Source organism: Balaenoptera borealis, assembly GCF_965194805.1.
Source record: "Balaenoptera borealis genome assembly, chromosome: 1".
NCBI lineage: Eukaryota > Metazoa > Chordata > Mammalia > Artiodactyla > Balaenopteridae > Balaenoptera > Balaenoptera borealis.
The window spans coordinates 150410461-150437292 of record NC_138860.1 but is presented as its reverse complement, the minus strand read 5'-3'; the positions used below and the strand labels follow the sequence as shown (position 1 = coordinate 150437292).

The 26832-nt window shown below is 37.1% G+C and overlaps 1 protein-coding gene across 7 annotated transcripts in view; it reads right to left on the bottom strand.

Annotated features, from left to right (window-relative positions):
* Positions 1-359: 359 nt before the first annotated feature.
* Positions 360-26832, bottom strand: part of TUT4 (terminal uridylyl transferase 4) — a 151701-nt gene continuing 125228 nt past the window's right edge. The window contains exons 21-30 of one of the 7 annotated variants that reach the window (XM_082370115.1): positions 25260-25337; positions 24938-25115; positions 24593-24640; positions 24422-24504; positions 11993-12108; positions 10839-11062; positions 10121-10221; positions 6776-7205; positions 3241-3399; positions 360-1800 (exon numbers count right to left, since the gene is read on the bottom strand). In XM_082370115.1, coding sequence (XP_082226241.1) covers positions 1712-1800; positions 3241-3399; positions 6776-7205; positions 10121-10221; positions 10839-11062; positions 11993-12108; positions 24422-24504; positions 24593-24640; positions 24938-25115; positions 25260-25337 — 1506 coding nt within the window. In that variant the 3' untranslated portion in view covers positions 360-1711. Of the gene's footprint in view, positions 1890-3240; positions 3400-6757; positions 7206-10120; positions 10222-10838; positions 11063-11992; positions 12109-24421; positions 24505-24592; positions 24641-24937; positions 25116-25259; positions 25338-26832 lie in introns of all 7 variants that reach the window. The other 6 variants (XM_082370113.1, XM_082370112.1, XM_082370114.1 and 3 more) reach the window with 6 other exon arrangements.

Sequence of the window (26832 nt, the reverse complement as noted above, 5' to 3'; positions counted from 1 at the left end):
CAAATATATACAAAAGTAGAACAGTAAAATGAATACCCTATTCTCTAAGACCTGAAAGGAGATGAAATACTTAGAACACTGACTTTAAAAGAAAATCTTGAATTCTCCAAGTCACAGTTTAACAGAAAAGTATATGTTGGGCCAGGTTATCTCATTAACAAAACAAATAAGCTGAACTCCACCACTTAGTAGGATTCCGCGGGATGCTGATTGAAGCTTTTTTTTTTTTAGTTGAAGTATAATTGATCAGCAACACTGTGTTAGTTCCAGGTGCACAGCATAGTGATTCAGTATTTCCCTACATTACAAAATGATCACCATGGGATGCTGAAGCTTTAATATGAAAAACTAACAGTAAACACACTTGATCTTAACGTTTAATAAATGCCTTTCCAGGGCTATAAATACCACAGGAAAGCCTTCAACCTCCTGCAATAGATTTCAAGCATCTTCCTTCCATGTTGGAAAATATGGCAAAAGCCCAAGTGCTCTCATATTTAAGGAATGCATATCTGAGGAAGCAGAACAAAGATAACATACTGTTCTTAAAAGACATTTGTACTTACTTATTCTGCAGGTTTCCAAATAAATCTATAGCATGATTTGGTCTAAAATCCCTGGCAAATCTCTGAGTTGTTTAGACAAGATGACCTCACCTCAATGTATAGTACCAACAACAGCTACAAAATCTCCCACCAACAACACAAGTTTGAAATCCAACTATAATCACCGATCACAAGGCATTATTGGTAAACACCATCCTCACAAGTATACCTTCCAGGCAGTAGTACAGGACTCAGAATGGATAGTCTGGCTCACATTAGTTCCTCAGTAAATAAGAATTACCTTCCCTCCACTAAACTCTACTTCAAAAGATCTGATTCAATTCTATTTCCAACACATAACTGTGCTAACTTTAGAATTCATTTTGTTTTGCACCTCAGTTTTCCCAATGATAAGATGAGATAGCATCTGCTTCTATCAACCTCATATGGGTGTTGTGAAGATCCAATAAAATAACATGAAAAGATTCTTACATCTTTTTCTAAAACTAAGTCTGTGATTTAGAATACTCTATTCAATGAGAGTAAAACAACTCTCTGAATTGTTACATTATATTCCTATCATCTAAACAACCAGATGAATTAACAAAATTTGACTCTTGTCAAAAAGATTTATTAACTTAAAATAGAATTACTTCAAATACAGACAAAAGCAAATTTCTGTTCAAGTTGGAATATTTTCAATATACAAGAATGTAAAAGAAAAAAATTCTAAATCTTCATGTTGAAGTTTTATTTTATTTTTTTTTCACCTTTTAAAAAGTTTTTGGCACTACAAGGTTCTGTAAAGAATAGAAGTGACAAATTTAAAACACATGAAAGTCTTTCCTAATTCTTAAGAACAATATATATAAAGTCTGAAGCAACCAAAGTATGAATACAGCTAATAGAAAATAAAGAATGTAATTTTTAAATTCTCTCTTTATACAATTCATCAAGGTTAAACAAAACATAAAATTCCCTTAAAAATAGGGTAATAAAATAGATGAAATTTGTATCACTCAATTTGGTGATACTAGTAAAAACTATAGTTCATATTTATATACAAATAATACAGTCTTTAAAAACAGTCTTAGAATTTAAATAAGCTATCTAAACGTGTTAAAATTTTAAATCAGGACCTGATTTGTTTTGCTTTCCATTAAATGTCACTTTTTCTGCTGAATGTAACTGACATTGAGGTACGGATACCCTTGAGACAGCAGGATTGGCTGGTTGCTGTGCATCGGTAGACCAGCTGAAAGAAAATGGACTCGCATTACTCCGACACGTTTCCTCTTGGTGGGTGGGGACAACGCTCTCTACACCGACGGGTGGCACATCTGTCTGTTGGACACAACACAGACAGGAAACTGAAAGGCTTGTGCCTATTTATCTGACAACCTCTTAGAATTAACTGTACCTAGTTCTCTTTTTTTTGTATTAATATAGTAAAGAGGAGATGAAGCATGTCAAAACATTTAGTGGGGGGAGAAGGAGGAGGAGGGAAGGAAAATGTGGGTATGTGAAAGAAAATGGAGGCGACAAGAGAGATGGAGGGGAGGAATTAAGGGGAAAAAATCCACCAGGGAAGAACTTCAGACTCTCCTCCCCCAAAAGGGCTTGTATGACCAATAGTAATTTCCCTCAGCCCTAGTTCTTTGCTCAGAATAAACCAGCCATAGTTAAGGTTCTGCCATTCTATAATACAGCAATGCCCCACCAAGTACAATGGATAGTTTACAAAGGCTTAAGTGTATCAAGCCTGATAATCATACCAGGGGCTTCCCCTTAGAAGTTATTTTATTTAGTCAACATTCCCAGAGTGCCTTTCTTTACTTTCTTGAACTCCTAGTTTAACTGTATTAACTCTGACTCTAGTTTTCTTAACTCCTAAGTTAACCAAGGGCTGAAGGCCAGATTCAGACATTCCCTATTTGAACTGAGATACTGCTGAGGCAATTAGGCTAGGTAAAATGCTATTCATTACTTAGATCAAAGCCATTATTGGTACATTAGTACCAACAGAATATAATCAATTCTAATGTCATTCAAGTCTTAGTTTTACTAAACAAATTTGACTGTCACCACTCAACTCAAAAACTTCTACTAGATCCCCACCACTTACTAAGTCCAAACTCCTTCATCATATGGCCTCAGCCTACCTCCTCTAGCCTCATCACCTATATACATTTTCCCATTTACCTCATCTAGTCCTATTATTTTCTCTTTTCTCTTTTTTCCTATTCTTTTCACTGAGGCAAAACTCAGTGACTTTGCATGTATTATGGCCTCAGCTAAGAACACTCCTCCTCTCTAATCTCTACATGATCTCTAGGAAAAAAATCCCATCTCTCTTTCAAGATCTAGTTTGAATGTCAAAATCTTGTGCAATTTGATCCCTGGTGTCCATATTCTGCTCTCTCTGCTAGGGCAAAGTTAACTGATTCCGCTAAGCTCCTATTCTTTTCTATTTTACAGGTCTGGCTTTCCTAATAAAATATGCATTAAGTGCAGGGGTTTTATTTAATTCTTGCTTGAGCAATAAGCACCTAACACAGTCTGACACACAGTATGCTCTCTCAATAAATATTTACTGAATTCATAAATTTTCACTCCAAGATCCTGACCTTTACAAAGGCTCCTTGTCCCAGAACAAAACCCACCCAGCCTGTGACAAATACGTAAGCAATGGTACCTTGAGTATAGAAAGGTTTGTTGGGCTGAAATCTGGCATTTCCCTGATGCATGAAGTTCTGATGCAAACCATAAGGCCACGAAGCTGGGACAAGAGGGAAATGGGGTCGTGGTGCATGTTCCCAAGGAATTGGAGGATTTAGTCCTGGAAATCCTGGCTCTGCATTTCAACAATAAAGGAGAGACATATTTTAAAACATCACTTTGTTCATTCAAATATTCCTTCATTCCACAAAGATTTATTGAGTATCTACCACTGACCAAGAAATATGCTAAATGCAGAGGATACCAAAAAAAATTTTTTAAGGAATAAAAACACTGTAATTGTCCTCAAATTATTCATAAAGGAAACATTTAAGAAGACATACACAATAATATGTGGTAATTGCTATAACAGAGCGGTGGAAGGTGTCTAAAGAGAGGACTAACCCAATTGTTCAAGGACAGAGAAGGTTTTCCTAAAATGATGGACTAAATTGAGTGTTAAAGGACAAGGAACAAGTTACGCAAAATGGGACAAGGAGGACATTTTAGACAGAAGGAATAGTGTGTTCAAAAGCCAGGAAGCAGGAAAGTACAGCAAGTTTGGGAAGCTGCAAAACGATTGGCAATACAGAGACAGAGGTAAAGGAAGGCAGCGGTAAGAGAAAAGGTTGGACAGGTAGGTAGGATCTATATTTCAAAGAACCTTAGTATGTCACTAAGGAGCTTAACATTTTATCCTAAAGACAATGCCAACTAAACCAGAATCAATTATATCTTGGCCTGGAAGAAGATCCTATTAGAAGCTGAGGCATCGTGGTGAAATAGCTGAAAACTTGTGCATTGGAGCCAAACAGGTCTAAGTTCAAATAACAGTTTCAAAAATTACTAAGGTTTAATTATGAACCCCAGGTTGTTATGAGAATTAAATAAGATAACAAAAATAAAGTGGCCTGCACAAATTCCGTCATATTGAGTAGGAACTCAAAAAATAGGAGTCCTATTCTTTCTATGGCAAACCACCCCCACCAATCTACTTCCCTTTAAGATCTATCTTTAAGTACATCTTTCAAAGCACAGTAACCCCTGAATCTTCTGGATCATTGTTGGTGGCTTTTCTCATTCAGGATCACAATGTGGCAAGAAATAATCTAAAAGACACTGCCCTTATTCACTAAACTTCCTAGCAGGAAGTCAGGAGGTACAGGATAGGGAGGAGTAGGGAGCAAGAAAACTAAAACCCATACTAGCCACACTCCTACAAAGCTCAGTCTTCTCAGGAGGTAACCAGGTAAACAAAGCAGCTGGTTCACTGCAAGTTCATAAAGCCAAGTTACAACTAAGAGCTGAAGCTGCAGAGCTCAGAGTTTACAAAAAATAAGACTGGGTATACAGTACTGAGGTCCTGACCAATTGAGAAATGTTTTAACATAAAAGGGTATCTTTTAGAATATACTTCAATCTCTCTTGGCCATTTTTCGCAACCAAGTATTTTCATAATACAATTAAAGATAGTCTGAAAAATTATCATTAAAGATAATCTGAAAAATGGGGTAAAAACTACTCATACAACCTCCTACTACTCTAATACAACCACTAGTATCATTTTAATATATCCCCATCCGGTCTCTCCATTTTTAACATAATGTTAACTTTAGCTGTAATATTAACTAGGAGTTGCGCACCCATCCAACAAATAATAAATATTTGCTGTGTAACACTTTATTACATAATAATAATATATTATACAAATAATGTATCTACCTTACATCAGGCACTATACTGGACACCAGGGAGACAATGACAGGCAAGAAACAATTCATAACCTCTAAAAGTTCAGTCTAATGCATTATGGAGACAAGTAGACAGGCAATTTCAACACAGAAAAACAAGTGTTATAATATGGATAGCAAGGAAACATGAAGGAGAGAAATGATACCTAATACAACTGGAAGACAGGATCAACAAGAATTAAAGACTTCCTGAAGAAAGTGATCTACATTTTAAAACAGAGGATGAGTAAGTTAGCCAAGCTTTGGAGCAAAGCAGAAGGAGGTAAGAGTGAACAGGAGAGTTAATGGAGAGGATATTCCTGGCAGAGGGAACAACTTAGGTAAACAATCAGGGGTAAGAGTACGGTGTGTTTGTAGGATGTTAATTAATTAGTTCATTAAGGCTGAAACAGAGATCAAGGAGGTAGGGAGAAGAAGGAGTTAAAACTGAGTCGATATATCAAAAGGCAAAGCATTTGGTCTGTCTTCATGGTTATATAACTCAGTGACTATCAAGATGCATATCGTGGCATGCACACAATAAACATTTGTTGAATGAGAGAAGCAGAGGCCACATTAGAATGGCCATGTATGACATATATCCTTTGATCCTGGAAATTTAAATGAGTTCCCACATTCTGGAATTTCTGCTCAGCAAAATATATTATCTGTATTATTCCAAAGAGGTCTGAGCGCTTTAAGGAATAATATATATTTGCTTAAAATTATCACTAAAATTATTTTGAAAATTGATAAAGGGAAAGAATCAAGCTTGTAGTCTGCATTTCCTATACAAACAATATTTCACGATAGCCAAGCAGTTAATACGGAAAAGAATCACAGACAAAAATTACAGAAGAATCACAAAGAGTAAATAGAAAATACTGATAACTGTTAAATCTGGGTAATGGGGGGGTTCATTATACTTTAATCTCTCCTTTTGTGTACATTTCAAATTTTCCCTAGTAAGAAAAAATCTACATATAAAACTAGATTAATGGAATTTATCAACTATTTTTAAATATGCAAAGATAAAAAAATGACTGGATGGTAATACACCAAAATATTTCTGAGCAGTTCTGTCTAGGAATTGAGATTATATATGATTTTCATTTTCTTTTTCAAATGCTCTACAAAGAATATGTATTATTTAGATATCAGTAAAAAAAAAAAACACTATTCTTTCTTAAGCTACAAAGTGCTACTAATCTTTTTCTTTTTTAAAAATTGCTCCTTACTAAAAGATAGTAAGGATCTAGGGCAAAGATTACAGGTTTTAAAGAAAGAAACTGGTTTTAATCTTGGATCTACTATGATTATGACAGGATGATAGTTATTTAACCCTTCAATTTCCTCAACTGTAAAATGAATGCTAATAATACCTACACCAAGCAAGACTGCAGCGAAAACTTAAAATAATAACAAAATAATAACTAAAATTTATGTTTATTACCTCATTTAATATTCACAACATCCCTGTGAGTTAGGTGCTATTAATGCACCTATTTTACAGATGAAACCAATGCACAAATAGATTACGCAACTGCCCAATGCCACATAATAAATGGCAGAGCCAGGATTCATATCCAGGCAGTCTGAATCCACAGTCTATACTCTTTACCTTTATCTAATGTTATACTGCCCCTCCACAAATATTGCTTGCCATCTTTTTACTCACATTTATTTCCCAGGTTCAACCAATAATACTAATCATCCAACCTTTCTACAGACAGACAGATACAAAAGAAGAAAAGGAAGGGTTACCCGAATTTCCCACTGTACCATTGTTCACCAGGGAATTTGGAGCCACAGTACGAGGCCAGTGTCCATCATGAGAGGAGCTAGGGATTGCCACAGGTCTGGCAGCAGGCTGTGCAAAGATGATGCTGGGATCGTTCAGGCCAATATTGCTGGGGGCACTGCCTGGTGCAGAATGGATCACTGGGCCGTGAATAGGCCAGGATGGGGCAGGGATCTGGAGGGGGTGCATTGGCAACAATCCCATATTGTGCATGGGAGAATACTGAGCTGGTGGTGACTGAGGAAAGTTATACATAGGCATCTGGACCTGATGGGGGGACTGGGCCCCCTGCTGAGGTGGGCCAAGCTTGGGTTGGGATCCTGGCTGAGATGGAGGCTGGGTAATGGCAGTGGATTGGGAAGAGTTCTGTGGAAATGGCTGGGGCTGAGGAGAATAAGATGGTGAATCAGACTGCGGAGAAAAAAAAAAAAAGACATTTTAAAATTAATTTACAAACATCTTAATTATATAAAAGCAGAGATTAGCAAAATATAAAACTATGGAGTTATTTTACTAGAGTATTATAAATAGAACTCTATGATATACATAGTAACAAATAATAATAGAACCTCATTTTATACGAAGGCAGAGTTTTTCCCAAAGTTCTCAAACCCTCTCTCACAGAGGCTTTATCTCATAAACCTTTTTACTGCCCAAAGAAGACAGCCCAGACATCATACCCATCATGTAGAACCCACAATTCCAATTTTAACTAGAAATTTACATCTAAATATCTCAGAGTCACTTTCATTCAGCTCCTCAACAAGCATTTACTGAGTGTCAGTTAAGTATTGGGGGGACTTCCCTGGTGGTGCAGTGCTTAAGAATCTACCTGCCAATGCAGGGGACACGGGTTAGAGCCCTGGTCCGGGAAGATCCCACATGCCGCAGAGCAACTAAGCCCGTGAGCCACAACTACTGAGTCCGTGTGCCACAACTACTGAAGCCCACGCACCTAGAGCCCATGCTCCACAACAAGAGAAGCCACCAACCGCAATGAGAAGCCCGTGCACCACAACGAAGAGTAGCCCCAGCCTGCCGCAAATAGAGAAAGCCTGCTGGCAGCAACGAAGACCCAACGCAGCCAAAAACTAAATAAATAAAATAAGTAATTTTATAAAAAAGAAAAAAAAAAGAATTAAAAAAAATTATGTACTGGGCATTGTTCTAGGTATTAAAAATATAATACTAACATGTATGCCCTCATAAAGCTTAAAGTCAATGGGGGAAAAGAGGAGGAACAGATAAAGATTACATAAGCAATCACAATACAGTATAATAATTACTATGATAAACACTGTATAATATACAATGAAATCCCAGAGCAGGAACACCTAAACCCACTTTGGGAGAAGGAGGGAAGATAAGATGAAGGAAAGTGGAAATCTTCCTGAAGGAAGTGACCTTTAAGCTGAGACTCAAGATAAATAGAAAACAGTCTGATAAAAGGGTAGAGATAAGGAAAAGGGAAGATTCAGTTAGAGGGAACAACATAGTTAAAGGTTTATAGGTACAAAAACACATGCCCTTTTAAAAAAAAGTAATTGGAATCTGAAATGGTTGCCTAGGCTAGGGAAGCAAATGGTTGTAAGCTATTTTTTACAGATAGAAACAACAGGACCTTGTGACTGACTGGATGTGGAGGCTGAGGGAGGAGTAGTAGTTCAGGAAACTAGATAGATAGCGGGATCATTCAATGAGATGGAGAACACAGGAGGAAGAGGCAAACCTGGGGAGTTGGAAAGAAATATAAGCTACATTCTAGACATGTTGAAGCTGCAGTGCTTTGTGAGACCTCCGAATAGCAATGTTCATTAGTCAGACTCTTACCCAAATCTCAGGTGAGAAAAAAGTGAGTGCTAGAAGCAGAAGACGAAAGTTAGGGGCACCACAGGAAAGTGATTAGAGCACAGGTTTTGGAGCCAGAACCTAAGGATACAAGTTCTGGTTCCAAGTGTCTGTTGACCTCATGCAAGAAACTTAAATCTCAGCTTCTTCACCCGTAAGGTATAAATAATAATAGAATCTACATCAGAGGTTTTTGTGAAGATTAACTACAACAATATATGTCAAAAATGTAAACACCAAATTCAGAATAGTAGATACATTTTAGTAGCAAGGAAGGGATGGTAGGAAGGTTTTAAGATGGGAACAGCATCCAAGAGGAATGCATAGGGCTTGTCAGCTGTGGGTGATTTTTTAATAAACCAAAAACAACAAAGCATTAAGAATTGTTAAAACCTGGTGGTAGTGCATGGATGTTTATTATTTTCTATAATTTTTCAACATTTTAAAAATATTTTTTAATAAGAAACAGGAAGAACGAATGCATATACAGCACATAGCACTCAATAAATATTAGTTAATATAATTGTTATTATATAACTTTTATGAAACTGTGAGGCCCATAGTAGTACATATTCAAATGTTTGAGGTAGGGTTAGTGGGCTCCTAAATGTTTTTCCAAGACAAGCCCTACTGCTGCTCTTCAAATTCTCTAAGAATTTTTTCTAAAATACAGATCACATCAGATTTAGCATGTTTTAACAGATAACAGCTTTGAAGCTACACAGACCTGGGTTTGAATCTTTTAATTTTTCTTACTCTCAGCTTCCCAATTTGTAAAATTTGATCATACCAATATCTACCACTTCACATGTCCATTCAAAGGATTAAATGTGATAATACGTGTGAAGCACTAAAAGCATAGTGTCAGATTTAGAGTAAGCATTCAGTTAGTATTTATTAATTTAAGAAGTGAAAGGTGAATACAGATTTAGACAAAGGTTAGAGCAACTCAGCAAAGTTAATATGAGACCTGTGAATCTGAACTCTAATTAAAGAGTCCGTCTTTCACAGGATATATTTCACTAGGTATCCATATCAGCGATGAGAAGACACACAAAATTTCAAGCAAGTGAAGTGCCATGCATGTATTGCCCTAACAGTACTAAACCCTTAATACATCTCAATTTTGGGGGCTATTTTTAATTAATGGTACTCATATTCTTCCATTATGCAAAAGCTAAAACATCAAAGTTATCACCTCATTTTAATCCAACCAACAACCTTATTTGGTAGTTACCTTATTTTACAAATAAGAAATAGGTTCACTGAAGTTAAGTAGCTTGCCCATAGATATAAACCCAGATCTACATTACTCCAAAAGTAATGCTCATTCCAGCTGATGTGCCTAGCAAGGACGCCTCTATAAAGCACTGTGTAATCTGGAAGATTGTATTTACCAATCTGAAAGATCCTATCACCTCCCAAAATTAGTACTATCTTCCTGCCAAGACCAACCTATCTGCAGGCAGAGTACTTACACATTCTGAGGACTGTCTAGTCCTTATGGACTGATCACCTTGTTGTTGGGCTGAACCAGCCACCTGTTGGGCATTTACAAGATTGCGGACCAGCTGGGCTGCTAAGAGAAGACATCAAAAAGAAATTCAATAGATAAAGAAAATAACAGAGAAATGACAATCAATAAACTCTCTTCTTCAGTACAACAGTCTCAAATCTGAGATTTTATAAACTTGGACTTTTAAACTATGATTATGTTAGTGAAGAACTTTTAATAACTCATTTTTTTTCTTGTTTGTTAAGCCATTTCTCAATCCTTAGAGCATTAAAAAAAAATACACTGGTCCTGGAAACAAGAACAAGTGTCATATTGCTTTTCTAAAGGAGACAATATATTTATTTAAGAAAATAACTTCTGCAACAAGAATCTGAATAACTGGAAATCATCGCTTATAAAATATTCTGTTTTGTTCTTTCAATAAACTCTCATTTGGGTTTCTACTTCATAGAATTCCTTATGATACATAACAGGAACAGATCTCCCTCTCTCATAAAAGCAGTGGGAAGAGATATAATTTCTCCTTCATGTTCCCAGAAAAAATCTCTCTCTTTGATAAATTATAAGGTCCAAAATCATACAGCTATGTTTAGAACAGAGAATAATCAGGGTCCTTAGAATGACACCAACACAAATAACTTTATTTCCACCAGAAACTATTTTTGGCCTTTTCTATTTACCTGCCACACTGCTATTCCTCTGACGGGCCAGCTTGACCTCTGGGCACTCCCTTCGCACATGTCCTGCATCTCCACAGATAAAACATCTGAGGTCTCTGGGGTCTCTAAAGTCTCGAGTGTCGTGGAGGTCTCGGGGGTCAAGAAGGTCTCGGGAGTCTTTCTCCTCTTCATTCCCTTCCTTCTCTTCTTCACTGTCTTTCTTCTTTAGTCTAAACAGTAAACTGCTGATACCAATAATGTGGGGCTAGGGACTTATAAACTGAATGAACTATAGAACAAACTAAACTATACAAGAGTCTCACAATAAAGGGACTAATGTGCCCATTGTTTCATGCATCATTTTGAAGGCAAGGTTCTCACATTTATAGCACACCTACTCATATGGCAGAAACTGGGTATTCTAGTAGTTTTATAATACAATATCAATTTTTAATGTTTAGTATCAAATTTTAATCTTGTAACAATCCTTAGAGGTTGGTATTTACTATCTCCATTTTATAGAGGAAGACACTTGAGGTTTAGAGAAAGGTAAGTGTCTTCTCTAAATTTAACAAATAGCAGTGATGGAAACTAGGAGTTTACTCTGTCTGAAAAGTTCTAAGCTCTTTATATTAGGCAAGACGATGACTAAAGAAGGGATTATCCTGGCCTATTAACATAGTATATAGAACGTAGTAAAGTATGTTTCATAGATATATTTTCAGGGGGCACAGAGGATGTATATTCCTTAAGGTAAATATTATATAAGCATATCTCACGGCATATACCTCAAAGATTCAATTAATTATATTTTAATTATTGGTTTTCATAACTGTGAGGTCCTCAGCAAGAACCCCGTATCTTGGTCTTTTCTTCCCCTTGGATTCTAGCACAGTTTCCAGCACACAGTAGGTGTTAATAAATGCTTCTTCAGTTAAAAAAAAAAAAACCCTGAGTGAATTAATGAATAAATGAACAAATAAACATCATGAGACACCACTGTACCAGAAATAAATCCCACTCTTCCACAAAATGCCATTCAAACATATATTGACCTAAAGGTTCAACTGAAAGCCCTGAACTTTCTCAACTTAAACATATCTGAACACAGTCATAGCTTCAATTTGTCTCACATTTATTTTCCCTGCAATGTTGATACATAATCATTTGCCAACCTTCTCCTTTTAGGGCAGTCTTTCATGTAGTGGCCTATTTTTCCACACACACGGCAACATCGATCATTGGGAGCCAGTTCTCCATCTGTTAGTACTCTGGAATCAAAGAAGTACTCCTAGGGAGAAAATACAACTTTACTAGAAAAAAAATCACTATAAACTTTTGAATCCAAATGGAAAGGAGACCAAGACGCAAAAGTGATTTTTCAAAAAAGGAAATAAATATCAACAAATATTTCACTGAACTAAAACCATGATATGAAAACAAGATTGAGAATTATCATCATCAATATCACAGCTGCTAACAGTACTAACCACTACACATCCACATTATTTTCTCATTCATCTGTATCATCTTTGTGTAATATCTCAATGAAAGTAGATATTATTTCCATGCTCATTTTATAGATGAGGAAACTGAGGCTCAGAAAGTTCAAGTCGTTTGCTCACAGAAAAAAGCTGGTAAGTAGCAGATAAAGGATTTAAAGCTAAGTCTGCCTGATTACAAAGCTCATGTTTTCTGCCCCACCAAGCTACTTCCGGAAAGGAATCAGTCTCTTTACAAGAGCTCTATGTAAAGAAATCAATCCTCTGGTTTATTTAAAATATCATTGGATTTGCATTCAACATTTCAAGAATATATAACATTTACTATATAAAGTAGAATATACCTAAAAAGACTGTAGAGAACCAATAAGAATTAAATCATTTTCCCCAGTCTTAGAAGAATCAGGCTTGTTTTTGCTTTATCCTACTACCTTGCTTATGCTTCTAAGCTTTACCTCAGTTTTGCACTATCACAGAGACTAGTTTGTCCTGAAAGTACCCATATCTTTGGATGGCAAGAGAACATGTCCACTTAGCACTCTTTGATTTCTTCTTTAAATCTATCTAATGTCAGGGATGAAAGTATAAGAAACACACCAACTGGGATGGCTATTAAAAAAGAAAAAAGACAATAAAAAGTATTGGTGAGGATGTGGAAAAACTGGAACCCTCATATGTTGCTGGTGGGAATATAAAATAGCACAGCTCTTTTAGGAAACAGTTTGGCAGCTCCTCAGAAAGTTAAACATAAACTTATCAAAATGACCCAGCAATTCTACTGTTAGGTATACACCCAAAAGAAATGAAAACATATATCCACACAAGATTTTGTACACAAATATTCACAGCAGCACTACTCATAATAGCCAAAAAGTAGAAACAATTCAAATTTCCAACAAACTGATAGGAATGAAAAAATAAAACATAATATAACCATACAACTGAATATCATTCAACTATAAAAAAAAGAATGAAGTACTGATACACGTTACAACATGAATGAACCCTGAAAACATTCTGCTAAATGAAAGAAACCAGTCACAAAAGGCTACATATTCTATGATTCCATTTTCATTAAATGTCCACAGTAGGCAAATCTACAGTTGTGAGACGAAAAAGGAATAAGGATTGACGGCTAATGAGGACAGGAGTTTCCTTGAGAGAGGACGAAACATTCTAAAACTAGATGTAGTGATGGTTGCACAATCCTGCAGATATACTGAAAACCAATGAATTGCTCACTTTATATAGATGAACTGTACAGTACATGAATTATTTCTCAGTAAAGTTCTATTTCTAAAAAAGGATGCAATATAATTCTATACATTTACTACTGATGAAACCAATATAATTAATTAAAATCTTCATCATCATATTTTCTGACAGGACAAAATGAAGGCCTTTCTCAGTTCACCCAGTTGCTTATGGCTGAAACCTAGGAATCACCTTGAACTTATTCTCCTTAACTCATCACCTCTAACTAATCACCAGGTTGTATCCATTCTACTCCTGAATATCTATCTCTTTAATCCACTTTTCTTCAGCCCACCGTCCTAGTTAAAGTGGCCTAGACCTGGGGACAGCAAACTTCTTCTGTAAAGAGCCAGAAAGTTAAAATTTTAGGTGTTGTGGTAAAATTGAAGGTATTATGTAGGTACTTATATAACAAGAGAGAAAGCAAATTTTCACAAATTTTTTATTGAAGAATTTCAAAATATACTAACAATAATAATTTTTTATATAAGTTTATTAATTAGAAAAAAAAGGATACTTTCCGGGGGAGACATTTTGCTTAACTGGGGTTCAGAGTTAGTGTTCCCTATCATTAAAATAGAAGGCAAATGTTCATTTGTTAATGCTAATCTGCAATTACATTTTAAGTATTTCATCTTTGAAAATGTTTTTCACAGATGAAGAGGTTGAAGATTTAAGGTAAAGAGAATACAAATGGATCTAGAGTGTATATGGAAGGACTAGTCTCTGATAAAGAAGAGATATCTGGTGACTGGCCAGCAAGATGGCCGAGTAGAATGACATGAGCGCACCCCTTCTTACAAAAATACCAAAATCACAACCAACTGCTGAACAACCATCAACAAAAAAATAAAATAAAAAACACACTGGAACCTACCAAAAAAGATACCCCACATAAAAAGACAAAGAAGAAACCACAACAAGATGGTAGGAGGGGCGCAATCACAGTAAAAATCAAATCCAATACCTGCTGGGTGGGCAACCCGCAAACTGGAAATTAACTATACCACAGAAGTTCTCCCACAGGAGTTAAAGTCCTGAGCCCCACATCAGGCTTCCTAGCCTGAGGGTCTGGTAATGGGAGGAGGAGCCCCCCAAGAATCTGTCTTTGAAAGCCAGTGGGGTTTGATTGCAGGAATTCCACAGGACTGGGGGAAACAGAAACTTCACTCTTGGAGGGCATACACAAGATCCCGTGCAGACCAGGACCCAGGGGAAAAGGCTGTGGCCTCGTAAGAGACTGGGCCAGACCTACCTGCTAGTACTGGAGGGTCTCCGGAGGAGATGGGGGGGCAGCTGTGGCTCACTGAGGAGACAAAGACACTGGCAGCAGCAGTTCTGGTGAGCACGCATTGGCATGAGCCCTCCTGGAGACCCCATTTCCTCCCCAAGACCTAGCCCCACCAAACAGCCTGTAGGCTCAAGTGCTGGGATGCCTCAGGCCAAACAACCAACAGGTGGGAACACAGCCCCACCCATCAGCAGACAGGGTGCTTAAAGTCTTCCTGAGCATGGCCCTGCCCACCAGAGGGACAAGACCCAGGCCCACCCACAAGGGGGCAGGAACTAGACCCTCCCACCAGGAAACCTGCACAAGCCTCTCAGACAGCCTCATCCACCAGAGGGCAAACAGCAGAAGCAAGAAGAACTACAATCCTGCAGCCTGCAGAACAGAAACTGCAATCACAGAAAGTCAAGACAAAATGAGACAGCAGAGGAATATGCCCCAGATGAAGAAACAAGACAAAACCTCAGAAGAACAACTAAGTGAAGTGGAGATAGGCAATCCACCAGAAAAAGAATTCAGAGTAATAATAGTGAAGATGATCCAAGATCCTGAAAAAAGAATGGAGGCACAGATTGAGAAGATGCAAGAAATATTTAACAAAGACCTAGACGAACTAAAGAACAAACAAACAGAGATGAACAATACAATAACTGAAATGAAAAATGTAAAATATATAGGAATCAATAGCACAGTAACTGAGGCAGAAGAACAGATAAGTGAGCTTGGAGACCAAATAGCGGAAATCACTGCCATGGAACAGAATAAAGAATGAAAAGAAATGAACACAATCTAAGAGACCTCTGGGACAACATTAAATGCACCAACATTCACATTATGGGGTCCCAGAGGAAAACAGAGACAGAAAGGACTTGAGAAAATATTTGAAGAGATAATAGCTGAAAAATTCCCTAATATGGGAAAGGAAACAGTCACCCAAGTCCAGGAAGGGCAGAGAGTCCCACGCAAGATAAACCCAAGGAGGAACACGCCAAGACACATAGTAATCAAACTGACAAAAATTAAAGAAAAAGAAAAAATATTAAAAGCAACAAGGGAAAAGCAACAAATAACATACAAGGGAACTCCCATAAGGTTATCAGCTGATTTCTCAGCAGAAACTCTGCAGGCCAGAAGGGAGTGGCATGATATATTTAAAGTGATGAAAGGGAAAAACCTACAACCAAGAATACTCTACCCAGCAAGGCTCTCATTCAGATTCAATGAAGAAATCAAAAGCTTTACAGACAAGAAAGAGCTAACAGCATTCAGCACCACCAAACCAGCTTTGCAATGAATGCTAAAGGAGCTTCTCTAAGTGGAAAAGGCCACTACTAGAAACAAGTAAAGGTAGGAAATTATCTGCACACAAATATGATGTCAAAACCAGCAATTGTGAGAAGAAAAGAGCACAAATGCAGGACACTGGAAATGCATTTGAAATTAAGAGACCAGCAACTTAAAACAATCTTGTTTATATGTAGACTGCTAATTGAAATCTCATGGTAACTGCAAACTGAAAATCTACAACAGATACAAACACACACACACAAAAGGGATCCAAACACAACACTAAAGTTAGTCATCCAATCACAAGAGAAGAGAACAAAAGAGGAAGGGAAGAAACAAGACCTACAAAAACAAATCCAAAGCAACTAAGAAAATGGCAATAGGAACATACATATTGGTAATTACCTTAAAGGTAAATGGATTAAATGCTCCAACCGAAAGAAACAGACTGGCTGAATGGATACAAAAAAGAGACCCACTTCAGATCTAGGGACACATACAGACTGAAAGTGAGGGGATGGAAAAAGGTATTCCATGCAAATGTAAATCAAAAGAAAGCTGGAGTAGCAATATTCATATCAGACAAAAAAGACTTTAAAATAAAGACTGTTACAAGAGACAAAGAAGGACACTACATAATGATCAAAGGGTCAATCCAAGAAGAAAATATAATTATAAATATATATGCACCCAGTATAGGAGCACTCCAATATATAGGGCAAATACTAACAGCCATAAAAGGAGAAATCAACAGTAACACAACAATAGTGGGGGACTTTAACACTCCACTTTCATCAATGGACAGATCATCCAGACAGAAGATCAATAAGGAAACATAGGCCTGAAATGACACATTAGACCAGATTGACTTAATTGATATTTACAGAGTATTCCATCCAAAAGCAGAAGAATATACATTCTTCTCAAGTGCACGTGGAACATTCCCCAGGACTGATCACAAGCTGGGCCACAAAATGAGCTTCGGTAAACTTAAGAAAATTAAAGTCATATCAAGTAGGACTTCCCTGGTGGCACAGTGGTTAAGAATCCACCTGCCAGTTTAGGAGACATGGGTTTGACCCCTGGTTCGGGAAGATCCCACATGCCGCAGAGCAACTAAGCCTGTGCGCCACAACTACTGAGCCTGCACGCCACAACTACTGAGCCTGCGTTCTAGAGCCTACAAGCCACAAATACTGAGCCCGTGCACCACAACTACTGAAGCCTGCGTCCCTAGAGCCTGTGCGCTGCAACTACTGAGTCCACGTGCTGCAACTACTGAAGCCCATGCGCTCTAGGGTCCGCATGCCACAACTACTGAAGCCCACACGCCTAGAGCCCAGGCTCCGCAACAAGGGAAGCCACCACAATGAGAAGCCCGCGCACCTCAACAAAGAGTAGCCCCTGCTCACAACTAGAGAAAGCCTGCATGCAGCAACGAAGACCCAACGCAGCCAAAGATAAATAAAATAAAGTAGTTAATTAAAAAAAAAATCATATCAAGCATCTTTTCTGACCATAGGCTATGAGATTAGGAATCAACTATAAGAAAAAAACTGTAAAAAACACAAACTTGTGGAGGCTAAACAATATGCTACTAAACAATCAATGGATCACTGAAGAAATCAAAGAGTAAATAAAAAAATACCTAGAGTCAAATGAAAATGAAAGCACAATGATCCCAAACCTATGGAACAGGTAAAAGCAGTTCTAAGAGGGAAGTTTATAACAACACAATCTTACCTCAGGAAACAAGAAAAATCACAAATAAACAACCTAAACTTATATCTAAAGCAACCAGAGAAAAACAAACAAAACCCAAAGTTAGTAGAAGGGAAGAAACAATAAAGATCAGAGCAGAAATAAATGAAATAGAAAAGAAGAAAACAACAGAAAAGATCAATGAAACTAAAAGCTGCTTCTTTGAAAAGATAAACAAAACTGATAAACCTTTAGCCAGACTCATCAAGAAAAAAAAAGAGGGCTCAAATCAGTAAAATTAGAAATTAAAAAGGAGAAGTTACAACAGACACCACAGAAATAGAAAGGATCATAAGAGACTACTACAAGCAACTATATGCCAATAAAATGGACAACCTGGAAGAAATGGACAAATTCTTAGAAAGGTACAATCTCCCAAGACTGAACCAAGAAGAAATAGAAAATATGAACAGACCAATCACAAGTACTGAAATTGAAACTGATTAAAAAACTCCCAACAGGGACTTCCCTGGTGGTCCAGTGGTTAAGAATCTGCCTTCCGGGGCTTCCCTGGTGGCACAGTGGTTGAGAATCTGCCTGCCAATGCAGGGGACACGGGTTTGAGCCCTGGTCTGGGAAGATCCCACATGCCACAGAGCAACTGGGCCCGTGAGCCACAATTACTGAGCCCGCATGTCTGGAGCCTGTGCTCCGCAGCAGGAGAGGCCGCGATAGTGAGAGGCCCGCACACCGCGATGAAGAGTGGCCCCCGCTTGCCACGGCTAGAGAAAGCCCTCGCACAGAAATGAAGACCCAACACAGCCATAAATAAATAAATTAATTAATTTAAAAAAAAAAAAAAAGAATCTGCCTTCCAAGGCAGGGGACGCAAGTTTGATCCCTGGTTGGGGAACTAAGATTCTACATGCCGCGGGGCAACTAAGCCCACATGCTGCAACTACAGAACCCACACGCTCTGGAGCCTGCGCTCCACAACTACAGAGCCCATGTGCCGCAGCTACTGAGCCTGCACGCTCTGGAGCCCATGCGCCACAACTAGAGAGAAGCCCATGTGCCGCAATAGAGCTGGCACACTGCAACAAAAGATCCCATGTGCCTCAACTAAGACCCGATGCAGCCAAAAATAAATAAATAAATATTAAAAAGTAATGATAATAAAATAAAAAACTCCCAACAAACGAAAGTCCAGGACCAGATGGCTTCACAGGCAAATTCTATCAAACAGAGAAGAGTTAACACCTATTCTTCTGAAACTATTCCAAAAAATTGCAGAGGAAGGAATACTCTCAAACTCATGCTATGAGGCCACCAACACCCTAAAACCAAAACCAGACAAAGATACCACAAAAAAAAAATTACAGGCCAATATCACTGATGAACATAGACACAAAAATCCTCAACAAAATACTAGCAATTCAAATCCAACAATACATTAAAAGGATCACACACCATGATCAAGTGGGATTTATTCCGAGGATGCAAGGATTTTTCAGTATATGCAAATCAATCAGTGTGATACACCACATCAAGATGTTGAAGAATAAAAACCATATGACCATCTCATCAGATGCAGAAAAAGCTTTTGACAAAATTCAACACCCATTTATGATAAAAACTCTATAGAAAGTAGGCAAAGAGGGAACATACCTCAACATAATAAAGGCCATATATGACAAACCTACAGCTAACATCATACTCAACCATGAAAAGTTGAAAGCATTTCCACTAAGATCAGGAACAAGACAAGGATATCCACTTTCGCCACTTGTATTCAACATAGTTTTGGAAGTCCTAGCCATGACGATCAGAGAAGGAAAAGAAATAAAAGGAATCCAAATTGGAAAAGAAGTAAAACTGTCACTTTTGCAGACGACATGATACTACACATAGAAAATCCTAAAGATGCTACCAGAAAACTACTAGAGCTCATCAATGAATTCTGTAAAGTTGCAGGATACAAAATTAATACACAGAAATCTCTTGCATTTCTATACACTAACAACAAAAGATCAGAAAGAGAAATTAAATAAACAATCCCACTTACCATCGCATCAAAAAGAATAAAATACCTAGGGATAAACCTACCTACCTATAGAAACAAAATACCTGTCCTACGAAAACTATAAGACGCTGATGAAAGAAATTGAAGATGACACAGATGGAGAGATATATCATGTTCTTAAATTGGAATAATCAATATTGTCAAAATGACTATACTACCCAAGGCAATCTGCAGATTCAATGCGATCCCTATCAAATTACCAATGGCATTTTTCACAGAACTAGAACAAAAAAATCTTAAACTTGCATGGAGACACAAAAGAACCTAATGACCAAAGCAATCTTGAGAAAGAAAAATGGAGCTGGAGCAATCAGGATCCCTGACTTTGGACTATACTACAAAGCTACAGTCATCAGAAGAGTACGGTACTGGAACAAAAACAGAAATTTGGATCAATGAAACAGGACAGAAAGCCCAGAAATAAACCCACACACCTATGGTCAATTAATCGATTACAAAGGAGGCAACACTATACGATGGAGGAAAGACAGTCTCTTCAATAAATGGTGCTGGGAAAACTGGACAGCTACATGTAAAAAAATGAGATTTGAACATTCCTTAATACCATATACAAAAATAAACTCAAAATGGATTAAAGATCTAAATGTAAGACCAGATACTACAAAACTCTTAGAGGAAAACATAGGCAGAACACTCTTTGACATAAATCACAGAAATACCTTTCCCAAGCCATCTCCTAGAGTAATGGAAATAAAAAAATAAATAAACAAATGGGACCTAATGAAACTCAAAAGCTTTTGCACAGCAAAGGAAACCATAAACAAAATGAAAACACAACCCACAGAATGGGCGAAAATATTTGCAAATGATGTGACTGACAAGTGATTAATCTCTAAAATTTACAAACAGCTCATGCTGCTCAATATCAAAAAAACAAACAACCAAGGGGCTTCCCTGGTGGCGCAGTAGTTAAGAATCCGCCTGCCAATGCAGGGGACACAGGTTCGAGCCCTGGTCTGCAAAGATCCTACATGCCGTGGAGCAACTAAGCCTGTGCGCCGCAACTACTAAGCCTGAGCTCTAGAGCCCATGAGCCACAACTACTGAAGCCCATACACTTAGAGTCTGTGCTCCGTGACAAGAGAAGCCACCGCAGTGAGAAGCCCATGCACCGCCACGAACAGTAGCTCCCGCTCACCGCAACTAGAGGAAGCCCATGTGCAGCACGAAGACCCAATGCAGCCAAAAAAAAAAAAAAAAACAATCAAAAGATGGGCAGAAAACCTAAATAGACATTTCTTCAAGGAAGACATACAGATGGCCAAGAGGCACATGAAAAGATGCTCAACACTGCTAATTATTAGAGAAATGCAAATCAAAACTACAACGAGGTATCACCTCACACCGGTCAGAACGGCTATCATCAAAAAACCCACAAACAATAAATGCTGCAGAAGGTGTAGAGAAAAGAGAACCCTCTTACATTGTTGGTGGGAATGTAAATTGCTACAGCCAGTATGAAGAACAGAATGGAGGTTACTTAAGAAACTAAAAATAGAGCTACCATATCATCCAGCAATCCCAATCCTGGGCATATATCCAGAGAAAAACATAATTTGAAAAGATATATGCACCCCAATGTTCACTGCAGCACTATTTACAATAGCCCAGACACGGAAGCAACCTAAATGTCCATCAACAGATGAATGGATAAAGAAGATGTGGTACATATATATAATGGAATGTTACTCAGCCATTAAAAAGAACAAAATAATGCCGTCTGCAGCAACATGGATGGACCTTGAGATTATCATACTAAGTGAAGTAAGTCAGACAGAGGAAGACAAACATCATATGATATTGCTTATATGCAGATTCTTTAAAAAATGATACAAATGAACTTATTTACAAAACAGAAATAGACTCATAGACTTAGAGAACTTATGGTTACCCGGGAGGAAGGGTCGGCAGGAAGGACAGATTGGGCGTTTGGGATTGACATGTACACTTTGCTATATTTAAACTAGATAACCAACTGTATGTATCTGTACAAGGACCTACTACTGGATAGCACGGGAACGTTGCTCAGTATTCTATAAAAACCTAAATGGGAGAAGAATTTGAAAAAGAATAGATACACGTATATGTATAACTGAATCACTTTGCTGTACACCTGAAACAGAACACTGTTAATCAACTATGCTCCAAAATGAAATAAAATTTAAAAAAAAGCAGAGATATCTGAAGATGTAAGCAGATTTATAGATCTGGTAGCAGAAAGTTGAAGGAGTATCTATCTATCTAATACCATCTTTGTCTCAAAGGGAAAACATGTAGCGTGAGAAAGGCAGAGAAGAAAGATGGGACAAAGCGAAATGGGTACTGAATTTTGAGTAAAATAAATAAAATCTGAAATAGTTCTTATTGAATGCGAGACACAGGTAACTAAAGAAATGTAGTAAGAATGTCAGGTAGTAGTGAAAGTCCAGTTGAGGCTGATGAACATTAATTTATAGTTGTGCTATATAAATAAAACTGCCTAGCTTTAAGATTTTTTTCCATCAGTGCTTAGCCCAAGCATAGAGAGACGGTGGATGGCTGAGTTCATGTTAAGGTTGAACACATAATGGTGCAAAAGGACAATGGTACAAAGGAATATAAGGTATATGCTGGAGGTACCAGGGAATCTGTTTAAATGGGGGAAAAAAAATGAAGACAGTAGATAGCTGATAGATTGGGAAAAAATGTGTCAATATGTCGGAGGACCTAGTGAGTAGAAGAATAGTTGAAGTGGGAATGTTCGTGTGAGCAAGAAAGGTGAAAGAACAGAAAATATACTTGTCTTCATCTTCATTAGAATCTAAGGGGATGAAACACATCTACTTTGTATGTTGTTATAATCCCAGTACACAGCAGAGAAATAGGTACATGGTAGGAATTCAGTAAATATGTGTTGAAAGAATAAACTTTACTATGGAAAATATAAGCATGAAAGACTATGTAACAAGGTTATTTTTCTACTGTATCAATTATAACACTGATATCAACCTAAATGTCCATCAAAGGAGAATAGTTAAACTAGTATATCCAAGCTATAAAATACCACATATTCACTTTATAACAGAATAAAGTAGATTAAAAGATGATTGGCAGATCCACAGGCCCTTTGTGATAGGCTCCAAACTGATGTTTGGTTCTTACACCAAATCACATTCAAGACCAAAGACTTTGATATCTATGAGGACTACTTATAACATACTGAATAATTAAGAGTTACTAAAATTTTGTATTCACAGACTAAATTGGCACATTTCCAATTTACTGAGGACTCTACATTAGTATTTTACTAAAAAGTCTGACTGCACGAAACTGCTAGGTTCCTACCAAACATATGCACATACACACACGAATAGAATTCCCACTGTTTTCAGGTAAAATGCTTTATCAGTGCATCACCAGATTTGTTGTGATCTGACTGTGCTTTTCATTTACTGCTATTTTAATTAATATGTTAGTAAAATTATCATTGTATTTTCCTTTTGTTAGACATTTTGTTCCTGCAAGAATTTTGTGTTGTTTCAAATTTCCTGTTATTTTATTTCCATTATAATTATTATCACCCCCATCCCCTATTAGGCAGGACTATCAAAAATGTTCCATGGGGAAAAAGCTCTAGACTTTTTCTGCTTTTCTTACCCCACACCCCAAGAAAGAGTGATGAAACTGGACTGAACAAGATCAAGGATATTCATTATGCAAAAATAGAGACCTGGTTTCTCTTTTGAGATTTCTTCTCGTTTCTTTCACTGTGAAACTATGACATCCTCCCATTAGAAAGCAACCCAAAACCAGAGTAAGACCAAGAGGAATGGCGGACACTACACCACCCAGTTCAGGCAAAAAGAATCCTCTTAGTTCCATGCTATCTAATTCAGCTTACCAAGGGCTACACCAAGATTAAAGCAGAAGCCTCAGCAAATAATAAAGTATTACTTCAGTGTTGACCTCTCTGTTTATATTTTCATCAAGATTTCTAGAGACAGAAGAGAGGCAGTAGGCAGAACCTCAAATTCAAAATTAAAGGATCTTGAGTCTTGACTATCCACCCTCATTTGTTCAACAAATGCTTATTTGATGCATCCTATGTGGCAGAAATTATGACAGGCACTGGAAATACGATGGTGAACCTTACAGACATGGATGACCCTGTCCTCATGGAGCTATATAGTCTAGTGGGGGATACAGAATTTAACAAATAGATTAAATAAATAAACAAAATTTAGCAAATATATATCTCACTATAGACTATGATAAGTGCAATAAGAACAAATAGACCCGGCACAGCCAAATAAATAAATAAATAAATATTTTTTAAAAAGAAAGAAAAAGTGGAGTTCTCTTTCCCTATTCCTAACACCAACTTGGAACAGGATTAGGTTTCTTGTACTACAAAAAAAAAAAAAAAAAAAAAAAAAAAAATTCTATAAGGAAAAAGAAAAGATTCAGAATTCAAATTATGTAAACTTACAGCTTCTCTGCCAATGAGTGGATAAAAGGGGGTACCAAAAAGTTTCCTTCCATTGATAAATGCTTTCATGATGAAATTGGTCACTATTGAAGAAAGAAGAAAAACAATAAAGATGCAGACCTTAATGTGTAAGAGCTTTAAAAGTAGGGGATTTCTATATTTAAAACTTACTTTTTCTAGAAACTCCAGCACCAAGGTTATGATTCAAATCAAAAGGGTCTAGAAAAGAAATATTTTATTTTTTATTTAAGAATTATGCTCATTGTAACATAAATATAGTTAGTAGCCATAACTAGAGTTTAACACTACGTAACTCAGACCATCAAAGTCAGAAAATTATTCTTTTATAATTATAGATTAAAGGATGGAAACTGATAAAAACCAAGAGGAAGAATCTTCCAAATTCTAATGCGTTTCAGTTTTCCCCTCAGTTTCACTGGCCAAATAAAACTGGCTTTTTGTTCTGTTTTGCTCTGTTTCGTGTTGTTCCTGAATTAATATCAGCTGAATGATTACCTTCAATCGCAATGCATTTGGACGTCCACTGCTTCTCAAAAGTTGTCAACAGCTTTTTCTGCCGAATGCTAATTACATATTCTTTGAAATCAAATTCTTCAGTATAGAAGCGAAGCAGTCCCAACCAAAGCTCTCCTAATGTTTCTGTGTTCTTTCCAAGTGAAGGTAAACGTTTTTTCTACAGGTGAGAAAAAAGAGAGACATGTCTATACTTATCCAAAATATGGACCCCCAAGTCCAAGTAAAATTATTAAATTAAATTATGCAAATCCTAACATGCATCAGTGAGCATTCCATAACATAAAAACTATGAAAAAATTACCAGTTCTTCTGTTTTATCAAAGAAAAAAGCATTCCATCCATCAACCATTCTCTGTGGAATCTGTTTTCCATCAAAGATCTGCATTAAAAAATCAATTTTACTATTAGATTTCAAGCCATCCAACCCAAAAGCCTAAATACCCTCATATCATTCTAGAATTTACCTATAATAGACATAGTGAAACACTTATTCCAAAAGGAACATGTCAAGATGGTATAATCTGATGTCAAGTTATTAATGAATAAAATGTATCTGAAAGACCAAAGCTGGGAAAGGATATCTTAAGAACCTCAGACTCTCCAAACGATACATTTAATATTATCTATTTGGCTAACAAAACACATCCAGCCCAAGTTTAATGAAGTAAAACTAAAGAAAAAGCAGATGAAAATAGCATTTTCATCAAAGGATCACAGACGCAGAAATACATAAGAGATAATACTTATTGATTGTATACCTTAAAGGAAATCGACGAAGCTATTTGTTGTGGGGAAGGGCTCTAGTACCTTTAATCAGTTATCTGTATCAGATGAGGTTGAAAAGGGCCTGGACATTGATTTTTTAAAACAGAAAATTAGGTAGCTTTCCTTGACATTTTGATAAAGATCGTGAAGTCTTCATGATTAATTATGAACAGTAATTCACTGTCCTAAGGAAAGGGGGGAAGGTAATGCTACTTTACTAGAAGAATTCCACAAGATGACTGTACAGGCACAACTGACCTCTACAAGCAATTTTGAGACTTATTTTCTATAGGAGTTTTAAGAAAGAGATGCAATAAAGTAAAAAGTTGGAATAAGTTCAGAGTCAGCAGACCTCATTTCTAGTCTTAGTCCTGCCAAGTAGTGATTCTGGACAAGACAATTATCCTTCCAAATCCTCAGTTTTCCCAATGAAAATAAGAGATTAGCTTAATTAGGTCAGTTTTCTTCCAATTTTATTTTTCTTTTAAGCTGTAGAACCCCTTCCTAAAATGGAACCTTCCTGTAAGTTCAACATGTAAAACAGATAAAAACAGAGGTACTCTGATAAAAGCCTGCGTGGAGAAAACTATACCTTATCTTTTCCTTCCTCCACTCCTCACACATACACTATTGAGCTCCTAGAGCTTACCAAAACATACTTTAAAACCACTAGATAAGGTGGTCCCCATGGCTCCTTCATAGATTAAGATGCTATTATACAAGCTGCCTCTTTAGACCTTGATTACTTTAACAGAATTCTTACTTTTGAGAAACAACCAACATCCAAACCCAATTATGTTGGCTAATAACACAGTAAACTGGACCTGTGGGCTTTGGAGGGCATTTAATCACTGATTTGCAACCTGTTTTAATGAACTCTCTTGTTTCATAGTGCCTAACTCTCCACTCTGTTTCAGCCCTTAGAAGTACTAATACTATCCTCTCTTTCTTTTGCAAACATACAACACATTTACCTTCTCTTTCTGTTTCTCTCTTTTCTTTCTCTCAACAGCAATCATCCTCTACTCAAGCACTCAAGCCTTCTCTCTAAAACCTCATCAAACAAGTTTGCACAAGGAGTGACCCTGTACATTTCCATATTTCTTATT